We start from the raw sequence: 14775 nt of genomic DNA, 5'->3' as shown, positions 1-14775 counted from the left end.
ACCAAGGCAGCTTTTTGTTTGGTACCTTTTCGGTCAGCTCTCTTGATAATTATACTTTCCAATGATTTACTAGTTATTTATATGCTGCTTAATTGCCTATACGGCTTTTCAGTGATTATTGTTTCCCAGATACACACACACACACACACACATTTCTTGCTCCCAGGTGGGTTAGTCTGGGTACTGGTGAATATCAATTTCCAAGCAGCGTCCACCATGGCTTGTATTAGGAACTACCATTTCTACATCCTCAGTCAGGAAGATTCATGCAGCACCATCAGTTCACATAACATTATTAGCCAGAAAAGAATTCTTAGAAAACAAATGAGAGTTTTTGTTTCCCCCCTGAATGAAAAAGCTCCTTATTGTGGAACTAATTCAGACTGACACAAATGGGAGCTTACCCAACACTGGTTCTCCTTCCATCTTCAAAATCTCATCTCTCTCAGTTCCCGCCTCTCTGCATGTCATCATGCATGACACAACTTTATTGAAAGAAGGTGTTACCAAAGATACTTCTGACGGGCACATTTAAAGATGTGTAGCCTTAGGCTCTTAAATTTTGGGTGATTTTTAAAAATCTGATTATCCTAGTGCAAGCTTGCAGGTCCCTCCACAAGTTTGGTGAATTCTCTCTGTTAAGTAAGCACCTATTTTGCTTATCCACACAGGTATCCTTCTCTTTAACAAACAGTACAAATTCACAAATGTCCAGTGGGAAGGAGAAATCTATTTCATAAGGTGAGATTAAAAGGTAATAGAAAATATTCTGACAGCAGAGATAACATACACAGATAAATTAGCTGAATCTACCAAGGAACTAGTAAACATGGCTGTGAATAAGCACAGGTACGCACACCCCTTTTTGGGGCTGGTGCCCAATTTGAACTGTGAATTGATGGATCCATTTTTGATCAAACCAAAAGAGACAGTGTTGCTAAACCAAGAAAGGCAGTGTCAATAAACTCTAGCTCGGCAGCTTTGGCCTCTGGCTGTTAAAACATCCTTTGCTTAAGTATATAGGCCAGAAACGGAAAACCCTGAAAGAATTAAATGCCATGTGGTCCAACAGTCTTTGTGCCATTCTGCCATTTTTATAATATTCAATTATTATCCAGTGCTGAAGCTGACCTATTTCATGCCTCTCTTGGCCCAGAAAAAGCAAACAGAATACACAGCAAAAGGGCAAGAGTGTGAGAGGTAGAAAAGAAAAACTTTGTACGGTTTCTTCTGCTTCAGATATTCAAAGGAAGCAGCAAGAAGGAAAGCGCAAGACATCTGTACTTTCTTCTTCTATTTCTAGGTCTCATGCAAGGAAAGAGATGTACATACACACTGTGGGAGATACATATTCTGTCAATGTGGGGTAGGTAGAATATGCATTTCTTCACACAGGGCAAGACCCAAAAGGTCATATGGGGTATAAGATTAGCTGTAATACTATAACACTAATGATACAAGCTTCAACTTTGTCTCCTCTGCATCACAGCCTTGAAGTAATTTAAAAGTAGGCCTGCTATAACCTTCAACTGTGAAGCAATGCTTTTTTTAAAAAAAAGTCTGTAGTCACTCATATAGCTGTGCTGAGACAATACTTCAGCGCTTTGGGAAATGCTGCTGATAGTCAGGAGCAAATTTATGGTTATTTTTTATCTCTCCCATTTGCCACCAGTCAAGCTACCCTTAAGTGTGTATTTCCTTGAAAGCCATACATAGGACCAGAAAACATACTGGCTGACCTAAATGTATACTTATTAGACTGAAGTTATAAGCCAGAAGGGAGCCAATGCTTGAATTCTGAGGTAAAAATTTGTTGGTTTTAGTGACATTCATGATCTTTAGCAAGATTTATGTCCTGCATAATCATTATTGTTGTGATCATCATAACAGTTGTTTGTTATTTGAGGTAATTATTATATTGTTACTCAACAATCAAACAGGCCATTCACATCTGCTGAGTCTGTGGTCCTGGTGACTTCTCTGAAGTAACCCTGATAGCCACCAACAGTGGTGTCTTGCCTACGGTGCCTAAATGTAAATTGTACAACTTTCTGATTTGAAAATAAGGGAACAGCAGCCTCAAAAATAAGGGATCAGCAGCCTCACCTGTCCCAGGGACAGTCTACGGGATATCTAACAATCCAGGATAGCAGCGGGAAGCAGCGGGAAATGGCACTGGAATAAGGGAATTTCCCGCAAAAAAAGGGAAGGTTGACAGCTATGTCCAGAAGGGATCCAACTCTGAGTCTTCACCCTCAGCTGACGGATCTAAAAAGCCTTGGTAGGCCTGACAGATCCTTCCCACAAACTGCCTAATAAAATCAAAGAATCATAAGAGTTGGAAGGGAGCCCCTGCAAAATGCAGGAATATGCAGCTGTCCCAAACAGGGATCAAACCTGTAACATTGGTGTTATCAGCACCAAACTCTAACCAACTGAGCTATGAAGCAAGACTTCAGTGAAACTGACAATCTTGCCGATTTTTTTTGAAAACTTCCCATTGCCAAGACGTAAATTAGCAACAGAAAATGTTTCCTTCTGAGGCATTCTAAAAATGGGAACCATTAGCAGTAGAAGTTTCAGAAAAAAACAAAAAGTAGTAAGTCCAAGTATTAGGCATTGACAAGGCTGAAGGTTGCTTTTGCATTTCTATGGAATGACTACTGAGGAAAATAAGGCATCTGGAAGAAGGAAACTTTTGGGTACTTAATTACATGGCTAGCCCCAGAACATCTGCCAGGTATACGAAGAGCAAAGATAACAGAATCTGAGAGAATATAGAAGATGAAATCAGCAGGGCACCATTGGAACACTGTGATGTAGACCAGACAGCAGATCACTATTGCACATTTGAGATGACAGCTGTTTGAATACCCTAGGTTTGGGCTTTGGATGAAATGACATTTTGGGTGAAATGAAACAGCAGCCATGCAAGGGAACACAATAAAACTGTTCCAATTTTTCAGTATGAATATGATTAATTCAGCTCTGTGTCAGGTGCTGCTGAGTTCAATACTGGACTGCACAGTTTACCCTGACCTTTTTTCCCCTCAGTGTGCCAAGAGGCAGGGTCTGCGGCCAGAGACAGCAGCAGTACTATAAACCCCAATTCCAGCCCCTGTAGTGCATAAATGAGAAAAGGACACCAAGTAAGCATAAACGAGCATTTTCTTTAAATATCCTTATTGATAAAAGCATTGTTAAGACAGCTGGATGCTGTGATGCTATATAGCAGCTACGTACATTAACTGCTATCAAGTCAACAATATGCCCCCCCAAAAAAAAAACCCAGCTGTAACTCCAGTTTGTGAGTCCCTATAATATATTATGTGGTTAGAGCTGTAACAGAGAATATATATTTTATACTTTTAAGAAACTGTAGACGCTCAGCACAGTTGTGAAGTTCTCAAGCATTATTAACGAAACAGTATAGTCCAACATGGTTTGTTCAGAAAAGCAGCATATGAGGCAATGCTATTATAATAGTATTTATCACAACATGAGGCTGCCTTGTAAGTAAAATAAGGCCTTTTGCTTTCCTTAACCACATAGCAAAAATTAATATAAGAAGTGGCCCACATGACTGACAACTGGGTGCCTGTTGCTGACCATTGCCATGGAAAGTATTTGAAGCCTCTGGAAGCCAGAGGTTTTTTTAATCCATAGTTTTGGCTGTGTCTTAATGCAGGATTGTGGGAATAATTTCTTCATAGTCTTGTTTTTCTTACAACTTGTTTGATTCTGTGGCACCTATGGATTTTTGTCAGCCATTGCGGACTTTCAATCATGCTGCTATGTGCTGAGCCAGTCACATAATGGCATGCAGACATAATGCATACTGACCTGCGCATGGGTTGGCTTCTGACTTTCAATCACAACTGCAGCTTTTCAAATAAATCGAAGACGTACCTATTCCTTTGCAGGTCTTCCTACAATGGTAGCCAACCCTTTTGAAATGTGTTCAACAAGTCAAGTGCACCAACCAAGGGCATGTATACAGTATGCATGCAAGCAATCAAATCCTTCTCTCAAATTGGTTGGTGTGGTTTCACCTCTAATCTGCTGAGCTGGGAAGAAGGCAGTGACATGATATGGAAGCCATATATGTCTTCTGCAGTGGGTCAAACAGTAGCTCCAAGAGCTGCTAATTAGATAAGGAAAACTGATGTGGGGTGGGTGGAAGAAAACATAAAGTGTTTCCCAGCACTGCAACCTTTATCCACATTTATCCCCACACTTCAGCAGTTGCTTTTAAAGCGGAGGAAACGTGAGATCTGATTATGGATTTTCCATGGGGAAATTCTTCTTATTTTGGTCCTTACTGATGCTAAATCCTTACTAATTCCAAATCTCCCCTTCCCCTTTCATTCTCCATAACTTTAATTAAACCACAGCCAAATTTTCAAAGCTTGAATCCTGAGAATGTACACAGGCGCCTCAAAATGAGAAATAAACTTTAGGACTGTATTGTAGAGCAAAAACTATTACTAGCATCTCAAGGTGTTTTAGATTAGGTATAACAAGAGAGCTGTTTCCTATTAATCCATAAATCAACGGATATTGTTCCCTGGAGAAGAGTTCCTAGTCATAAAAGTAAAAATAAAAAAGGGTATTACTTTCAAGCTGCTAAAAGCTGTCAGAACTGTAAGCATAATTCTATAGTGAGAAGTGAAAGAGTACACTGCAATAAGGGAGAAGCCCTATTTCTGTAGACACCAGAGAAGAACACTCTGAGGTCTTATTGAGAATGGAGACACGACTATTCAGCACGCACACAATGTCTCTTCAGAGTTCATTGGCATGGATAATTGAACTGCTACAGCAGCCCACGTGTTACTCAAGATGGTTTTTTACGAGGCTCATTTCATGAACTCATTTACAATATTTCTATGTACTCTTTGATGAACATTTTTTTTATGGGAGAAACAGCTTTATTATAAGCTTGCTCAATTTTTCAAGTTTACCATCTTCAGATAAGAAAAACAAAATTATGGTGATTAAAAAAAGAAAGTTATTAAAAAGGATTAACATAAAATTATTTCAGGACACAATAGCAGGAAACTAAAGCAACATTACTTAAAGAAAACATTACTTAACACTGATTTGTCAACACATAGACATAAAACAAAAACCCACAGGAGCCAATGAACAAAGAAAAATCACATGATTTAAATAATAATAATAATAATACCATTAAACTGTTATCACCTTGAAGCAAGGAGTTTGCAGATAGGTGCCACATCAGTACCATACCGTGCAATTTCTTACCTTTGTGGTGGTTTGCCCCAGATGCTATTCTGCCCCACAGTGTTACAACAAATATTATTATTAGCAGTTTTCCTTTTGTGGCTTTCTGTAAGTATCTTTTATTCATCCTAGGAGGAAAAAAATAAAATACACAAAATGAAAAATGTTCAGTAAGTATAATTCATGTTTTCCCCAATTTTATAGAAGTAGTTAAATACATTTTGTACAGCGTAGTCCCATTTGAGTCTACTGAGAAATAAACACCATTGAAATTCGGTCGGACTTCATCCCAGTTAAATGTGCCTAAGATTTCAGCTTAAGACACCTGGCAGGCATTTCTATATCAATCACCCAGCATGGAAGGCAGGAAGTTAGTCAGATCAAATACATGTCATTTGCTTAAGCTAGTCTTTTAGCCCAATAGGTAAATACCACAATAATGGCTCTACTTGTGTTAGGCTGCATAGTAGCAATAATTTCTAAAGAGCAAGGGGAGCGACTTTCACCTTGATGCTAATCAAGGTACAGCTCAAATAAGGCATTGAGAGCTTCACAACTATACCAACACAATATCAATGGAAAGCCTTCCTAGGAGAGGGGAAAGCTTATCACTGCCTCTTAATACCTTATCACAGCCTCTTCTCCTACACCCAAAGAAGGCGAAGAAGTGAGGACATAAAACATATTAATCATAGGCAACGAGAATCCTATGGTACTACCTTAAAAAAAACCTATGTATCCTATTTATTACATTAATTTATTAATGTATCCTATTTATTAATTTATAAAAAGAAGTGTTTATATACTGCTACAGCGTAAAAATATTTCAAACCAGTTTACAGCAATAAAAACGTTAAAAAAAATGCAAGCAAAACATAAAACTTTAAAAACAAGTTAAAAACAAATATCATTAAACCATTGTGGAAGGACTGGCATAGGACTGGCAAAAAAGAAAAGTTTCCAGCAGGCATTTAGAAGTTGGCACAAAAGATGCCCACAAAGTGTATCACAGACCATCAATGATACCGTCTATGATATACCGTACTTTGCGAGAACCCCTCACACTATTTGAAACAGCACACCTAGATAGCTAGTTACACAGGGTTGATTCCGTGGCTATAGAGCACAGAAACAGAGCACAGAGAAACAGGCAGGGAATGTCTGCCCCTGCCAGTCCACATGACCACCGCCTCTCAAAGAAAAAGCATGATGGGCTTTGAGCCACATGGATGGCTTCCTGTATTAATTATGCAAACATCCCAGGATGCTTCCCAAAATCCATAGTTGTGTGCTACAGCAATAAGCAGAAAAACCCAAACGCTACCATCCTACTTTTTTTTTAGTCTATTCTGTAATCCTAAATACACATGCTACTTAATAAGCAGTGGCTCTGGATTCTGAATAGACATGCAGAGGGGGAGGGCTGCAAATTGAGAAAATGTTCTTACCATGTCGACCTGATGACTTTTCCAAGAACCGCCTAATTATTAATAGTATTATTTCTAACAAGCGTTAACATGAGGGCTGGTACAAATGTTACAGAAAAGCAACGAAGGTGTAAAAATGAATCACGGTATCCTTTCCTCACTTGCGTTGTGCAATGGAAACTAACAGCTGAGAGGGTGGGGGCAAGGGGAGAAGCTGCAATGATTAGTTGAGTGGCAATCTCTTTGAGAGAGACCCATGAGATCCACTCAACCGATCAGAGTAGCATTCCTCTCACGGCTAGCCATAGCGAAGCCTAAGCGTGCCTCTGCAATCATGTGTTTAAGTCAAACAGTCAACTGAGAGTGCTGTTTTCAGGCAGCAAAGTTTACCACTTGATAGTTTCACCTGAGTACTGTACTTACTTGAATGTAATGCACACTCTTTTTTGCCAAATTAGGGTGCGCATTAGATACGATGGGGCATTTACATGCACCAGCAAATACTTTATCGGTTTCAAGGTTTTGAAAACTGAGGGGCACATTAGATTCAATGGTGCATTAGATTCATGTAAATACAGTATACGCAACAAAGGGACTTTGTCTGTTGTACCTGATGAACTTTGATTCCTCCCTTCCTCATCTAAGTTTCCCTTATACACAACCAGTCTTTCACATGAGTTGCGAACAACATCCATAGCAAAAATGCTTGAAAGTATCAGTTGAAAGTCTGACTGCTATCAACATCTTACTCTGCTGTATTATAGGCTGACAAATCTAGGGAATGTTAAATTATAGGTACAAAGACAAAAAGCTTTCTGCCACTAAATAGCGGTGATAATATGCTACTGAATCAGAGCTATAACGTCATCTCAAAATAGCAGCAAAGGCAGTAGACTCATACAGGAAACAAAATCCCAGCAGGTCACATATTTTTGCTGCAAAACTGAAGACAAGGCACAACATCAGCCATTTCTCAATGTCCACCAAGAAGATGATGTTTTTATGGAGAACATAAGAACATAATGCAATCCAGTGCCCCACCTAGTCCTGTTCTCATAGTGGCCAACCAGATGCCCCTTATGAGAAGCACAGGAACTGAGCACAACAGTAGTGTCCTTCCTGCAATTTGCAGCAACTGGTGTTCAGAAGCATTCGAGGCAGAGCATGGCCATCATGGCTAGCAGCTAATGAGAGCCCTCTCCTCCATGAATTTGTCCAATCTTCTTTTTAAGCCATCCAAATTGGTGGCCATCACTGCTTCCTGTGGCAGTGAGTTCCATAGTTTCACTATGCACTGTGTGAAGAAGTACTTCCTTTTATCTGTCCTGATTCCTCCAGCATTCAGGTTCACTGAATATCTGCAAGTTCCAGACTTATGAGAGAAGGGGGGGGGGAGATGAAAATGGTCTTTATCTACTTTATTCATGCCATGTATAATTTTTGGCTCACCCAGACTTCCTTTCGTGCTGTGTTTCTACACACTTTAAAGGAAGCGCTGTGTCCAAGTGCTCCTTTTTTTAAGGGGGGGCAGCACATTTCCCGCAAAATCACTGCTCTTTACGGCCGAATTGGCAATCTGCTGAAAACCCAAATTGCCATTTGTTCCAATTCACCGTTAAAGAGCAGGTTTTCACAAAGGAAGCACCAGAGCTATGAAATAAAAATAAAATGCTTGGACACGGTACTTTAAAGCACAGGGCTGTGCCTAGAAAGTGCAGGGCAAAAGGTAAATGTGGATGAGCCCTTTATAAACTTCCATAACGTTCACCTCTTGTTCACCTTTCCTCCAAACTAAAAAGTCTCCAAATCTGCAGCCTTTCCTCATTGCTGCATCCCCTTGATCATTTTGCCCTTTTCTGAATATTTTCTGACTCTACAATATCCTAGAGTTAACCTATATATCACAGAAGGCTGCAAGTTCTCCATTTGTGGTCTAAATCTAGAAATCATAAGGACTTGGTGAGTACAGGAGGCACCCCAGAAACCAGAATTTAAACAAACTGGTTTAAACTATCCAGTCTCTGCAGAGAACGGGTTGCTCTAGTAGGCTGCTCAGGCAATCTCATGGCGTGCAGCAGTGGGGCACATCCAACTTTATATTGTCTCCCACTACACTGTCTTTGGAAAGGTATAGCTGAAAAATGGTGGAAGAGATGAAGAGTAGGCTTCACTTTGCTTCTTTTTCAGAATTATATCCCACAGGTGAGCAGCAATAGGTCTTAAACCAAACCGTTTGCAGTGCAAAATCACTTTTAGCCTGAACTCAAATTTTAAATGCTAAACTGGCTTTCGATTTTGATTTCACACGCACAACACAATTGTACCCACAGAAGATACTCAAAGAAGGGCTTTTAAAATATTGTGTAAAATGCCCCTGGTTCTTGAGCATAAGCTGAACACATTTAAATGGATAATCGAACCGCACAGTGAGACCTTTGTGGGAAAGCTCAACCACGGAAGAACAACAGAGAAGCACCGCTTATTGTATAAATGCATTCTAACTGGGTAAAATCATCACGGCTGTGAAAGGGCGGTCTTTACTGAAACAGGCATACATAACAACACAAAAAAGACATTTAAGATTAAAGTATGCATATCACCTGTATATAAGCAAAATATGCATAACTTGGGGAAATATTCTCCATGTCAGAACACTTTTATTATTCCACAATAAAATAGTATGCACATACTATTATGTATAAGGGCTTGGATTTATTAAACTGTATTTTTGTACAATGAATGTTAATATGTTTAAAACTAAATGCCTTGGGAAATATTTCTTTCTTTTCTGACAAAATAAGTTTTCTTGAAACACCTTTTAGAAATACTGTGGTTCTAATGAATAGTGTCCTTTCTAAAGCAGTGCCATTATTCATCAACAATGCTCCCAGATTAACATCAGCTCCTTTGCAACACAATTGATTGCAATTTTCACCTTCGTTAATTTTCAGACAGGCTACTAACAAAAGCAATAGAGAAAACAAAGTAAGAAAAAAAACCCAAGAGATATCTTGTTCCCCATAAAAAACTGCAACACGAAATAACTCACTGAATTAGTCGCATTTAACTGTGGATATAGTTGCCTGGTTTTCACACACCAAACCATCATTTAGAGCTACGTGCATGAGCTGTTACACTCTTCTCTCCCTTCTGTTTCCGTACAACCATGAGAACTTTTGTACAGAGTTTAGTTTAATGCTATCCTCATTTAAAACAAACTCTGGTCGATTTCTAAACAAGCCTACTAAAACCATGTGTTATAAAGCAGACAATTTAAATAAGCAGTTTTTGTTTTAAACCAAGACCTCTGATTCATATATAATGACAAGCTAGGTTTTGCAGGGAAAGGAACTAAATTCTGTAGATGTCTTCATGCTGGCCATGGTGGCTCCTTCCTGTTCATGCAAGTAGCATCAAACCATGGTTTAGTGTAGTGAAAGTAGTAGGGCTTTGAGAAGTAACTGTGGAGTTTTGAGGCATATCCACTCCTGCTGTTGGAGAGGTGCCTTGCTCTTCAGCTCAACACAGCCTGGAGTCCAAAACACCTGGAGGGAAACAGGTTGGGAAAGCTCTATTTTAAAAGCTTCAAATGAAGCTGCATTTCCATATCTGACTACAGATCAACAGATTGCAATCCATTTATTTATTCTTCTGTTATCATTTCAGCAGGTTGTGGAAACTCATGTTTATCCATTCTAGATGCAAAAAGGCCTAAATATATATACAAAAGTGGAGAGGTCTTTTGTTGTTGTTGTTGAGTTACTTTTACTGAACATACTATCCAGTTTAGAGGATTTAAATCCCGTGACCACTTACTCAACATTTAATTTTTCAAATAGATGTACTCAGTGCTTCCCCACCCCACACCGGGCTAATTAAGGGTATGAAGTACCAGCACCTCTTTTTGTTGTTGTTAAAAAGTGTGGCATTTACTGTAACAACTTCATGGTGAGTACCAGCACCTATTTTTCTAGGGGAAAAGCACTGTATGCACATAGCTTTACAAAATACTAAAAACCTTCAACAATTCAATAATCAAGTCAATCAATGATTTCCCCCCTTGTATATAATAATAACTAAGTATCTGAAACCTTAACACTCCAAGTCATGTACAATCTCGTACAGTACTTTTGTCACTTCAAATTCTCTCTCAATATCTGTACTGAAGAGGTTGAAGGTTGAAGAGGTCTCTGTCTTTCCACTCATTCATCATTGCTATAGCATTTGCTTCCATAAAGCTTTCGCAAATGGTTGATTAAATTTTCTTCATTCATCTCGTTTTTTCGTAAGATTCCGAGAACCGAAGCTGGGACTTTCTGCATGCAAAATCCTTTCTCTCTCTATACTCTATTCGTACTACTCTGTCATCCTAGTCCACATGTAATGGAGTGCACATGCTCCAGGGTTAAGGAAGCCACCCAGAGTGTAGCTACTAACAGAGTACTGCTGCTACTACTACTGCTATAAATATCTGAAACTGGCAGGCAAGCAAGCAAGCAAGAGGTGTTGTGGAGGAGGAAAGCGGGTGAGTGAGCTGGGCCTCTAGCAGGATGAATCAGGAGAGAGAGTTGGGTTGGCAGTGGTGGGTGGGTTGTGAGAGTAAGGCAGGGTGGCAAGCAGTGCAGGGGAGCGAGCTGAGCTTGTGGCAGTAAGGCAGGTTGAGTGAGAGGGGCGACATAGGTAGTGCAGGTGAGCTGCAGAGGTTTTGTGAAAAGCAAGGGAAGGGCCTTAGGGAAGGAGGAGAGTAAGCCAAAAGTAAGTAGGTTGGGGCATTTGGCAAAGAGTAAGGGGAAGGGGATGGGATGCGGATTGCACTGTGGGTTAAACCACAGAGCCTAGGGCTTGCCAATCAGAAGGTTGGCGGTTCAAATCCCCGTGATGGGGTGAGCTCCCGTTGCTCGGTCCCTGCACCTGCCAACCTAGCAGTTCAAAAGCACGTCAAAGTGCAAGTAGATAAATAGGTACCGCTCCAGGGGGGAAGGTAAACAGCGTTTCCGTGCTCTGCTCTGGTTCACCAGAAGCGGCTTAGTCATGCTGGCCACATGACCCGGAAACTGTACTCTGGCTCCCTTGGACAATAAAGCGAGATGAGCACTGCAACCCCAGAGTCAGTCACGACTGGACTAATGGTCAGGGGTCCCTTTACCCTTTACCTTTAAGGGGAAGGGGAGGGTGGCTGGTGTGTGAAGCAATCAGTGTCATCATCCCCTAGTACTAATTTGACATGATGCGGCAGCTGCAGGCATTCTTGGAGAACACAGATTATTTAGCTCAAACCTGGCCAAAGAACTGAGTCCACCTTAGTAGCCCTGATGGATTACCTTTGTTCAAGCTTGTTCTTGCTTCCTGATCTCTCATTGGCATTTGCTACCATTGAGTATGGTATCATCCTGGACTGGCTCCAGGATATGGGAATTGGGGGTGTCACTGTATTACAGTGGTTCCAATCCAACTTTCAGGATCGAATCTAGACCAGTGTTCCCCAACCTTGGGCCTCCAGCTGTTTTGGACTACAATTCCCATCATCCTTGACTACTGGTCTTGCTAGCGAGGGATGATGGGAGTTGTAGTCCAAAAACAGCTGGAGGCCCAAGGTTGGGGAACACTGATCTAGACAGTAGCATTGGTGGCTATGCTATGGGGTATCCCTGTGGATGAGTAGCTCCTGGGTCTGAGGAACTGGTCAGTTGCCTACCCTGGATGAGGTTACATTCCCCCTTTAGGGAAAAACCTTTTACCAATTGTGCCTGTTTTGACAGCAATGGGCATTTCTGGACCAGAAAAGCCTTGCCATAGCAGTTCATGCGCTGGTTACTTCAAGACTGTAATGAGCTCTTTGTGTGAGCTTCCCTCACGCTTGATCATAAATGCTTCATCAATACGGCACAGAAGATATAGAATAGATAGATAACAAGGGGCTAGCCCTATAAAGTGTTTTCTTTTGTTTCTAGCAATAACAAGATGATGACGGGTTACTATGATTCTTAGGTGACAGATTAGTGCCTGGACAAATGAGATTGTGTTCTGTGGATGTGCAAATCGACTTGAGAAATAACTGAAGTACAATTTTGTAACTCTCTCTTTACTCTATCCCAGGTGTGGGGAACAAATGGTCATCCAGATGTTGCTGAGGAGTGAGAGTAGCTTAGTCGGTAGAGCACGAGACTCTTAATCTCAGGGTTGTGGGTTTGAGCCCCACGTTGGGCAAAATATACCTGTGTTGCAGAGAGTTGGACTAGATGACCCTCGTGGTCCCTTCCAACTCTACAGTTCTATGATTTCAACTCCCATCATCCCTGGTCATTGACCATGCTTGCTGAGGCTAATGCAAGCTGTAGTTCACCAACATCTGGAGCCCCACACATGCCTTATCCAACACAGTTCTTTTTAACTAGTTATGGCCAATAGCACACATTCCAGATAAACTGAAGCATACCAGAAGCAATTTTCTACAACAGTGGAGAAACCTTATCTGGTGGAATTTCCCCCCTCCAAATCTGAAAGGTTCAGGAGTCCCCTGCCCCACTTGTGTCTGCATCTGGCAATCTGGCTGTTGATTTTAGAGGCCTGGGACTCTGCAAAATAAGAACCTGAGGTCTGAGGTTATGCCAGTTAAATGGAGATATTAATTTTATTGTACTCTCCTTGCTCAGTTACATACACCCCGGTGTTCTCTGCAAGTCCTGGGGTAGAAAAATCTAGGCCTAGGCAAGGGCATTCTGGAACCCTGGCCTGGATCATGGGGTGCATCTGCCACAGACATTACAGTACAGTCGTACCTTGGAAGTCAAACAGAATCCGTTCCGGAAGTCCGTTCGACTTCCGAAACGTTCGACTTCTAAAACCCGGCTTCTGATTGGCTGCAGAAAACTGCGGAAGCCCCATTGGACGCTCGGCTTCCAAAAGAACGTTTCAAAAACCTGAACACTCACTTCCGGTTTTCGATCGTTCGGGAATCGAAACATTTGACTCTCAAGGCATCCGGGAGCCAAGGTACGACTGTACATCTATCCTTCCCCCTACATATACAACCATAATTATAATTGAAAATTCAAAGCGCTTGAAAACACTTCAACAACTATACAAAAGAAATGTAAACTGCTATAACGAAACTGCACAATTATGGGAATAGAGTAAAAACAGGATAATTGGCATATGGTTCGGGAACCCTAGGGCAAACATATTGCCCAAATTATGTTGTCTTGGAGCTCCTTGGATACACTGTAAATTGATAAGATGTGCTTCTTTAAGACATCAGAATGTGTTTTTTTCTGGAGAGTTCCCCAATCTTTACAGTCTAATGTTTGAAGAGGTTATGAAAGAGCAACCATTTGAAATAAGCGTTGTGTTTCTCTTTACACTCATGCTCTGTGGAACAAAAATATAATTTGCAAGTTACTTTAACTGAATTGTGTGAGTTTCGTATAATTTAAGATTTCTGACACTAGGCACAAGGCTACCGGAGACTCTGTACTGCTTTGTTTCAAACAATGTGGACTGTGTCAAGTACCTGTTGTATGAGGATTAGGAAGAATTATTTTTCAGTTTTTCATTTAATACAATTAATTGGCAAAGTCTGGGCTCTAAGCCAACTATTTTATTTTCTGTAAGAATTGTAATTTGGCAGCGTGTGAGCTCAACTGAATGCTTTACAGCTGTCTTAAAAATACAGAGCAATATCCATTTGACATATATACAAGGCATCATAGCGTACTGCAATGAGAATTCTAATTAGTTAATATGCTTTACAACAAAGCACCTTAAAGTTATAATTGCCAAGATATTTATGCAGATAAGCAATAGACGAGAATGAAACACATGGTTTCCAAAAGGCATTACTAAGATTTCAATTTACCAAGCAGAATGTTAATGTAATGGGGGAAGAAGGAAAAACATAATATTATTAACTCCAGAGAGGCAGCCATATCAGAGACTTAGGAGACTTGTGGCATAAACATTTGTAGGCTAGAGCCCAATCAAATTAACAGTACAGTATGTATTCACGAGCTCTTCTCGAAACACTTTCACAGGATCACAGAATGTGTAGAAAATGAGAATTGAACACAGAACATTTCCAACTTTGTGTTGAACCGTTCAGTTT

At 40.5% G+C, this 14775-nt stretch overlaps 1 protein-coding gene across 3 annotated transcripts in view; it reads right to left on the bottom strand.

Moving 5' to 3' along the window:
• Nucleotides 1–14775, bottom strand: part of TAFA2 (TAFA chemokine like family member 2) — a 131464-nt gene that overhangs the window by 40708 nt on the left and 75981 nt on the right. For all 3 annotated transcript variants that reach the window (XR_013843196.1, XR_013843197.1, XM_079994451.1), the window contains exon 2: nucleotides 5269–5375. Coding sequence is in view for 1 of the 3 variants with exons in the window: in XM_079994451.1 (XP_079850577.1) it covers nucleotides 5269–5375 (107 nt within the window). In the remaining 2 variants the exon portion in view is untranslated. The remainder of the gene's footprint in view (nucleotides 1–5268; nucleotides 5376–14775) is intronic.

Source organism: Podarcis cretensis (assembly GCF_951804945.1).
Source record: "Podarcis cretensis genome assembly, chromosome: 10".
Lineage (NCBI taxonomy): Eukaryota > Metazoa > Chordata > Lepidosauria > Squamata > Lacertidae > Podarcis > Podarcis cretensis.
This window is presented reverse-complemented; position numbering and strand designations above follow the sequence as displayed.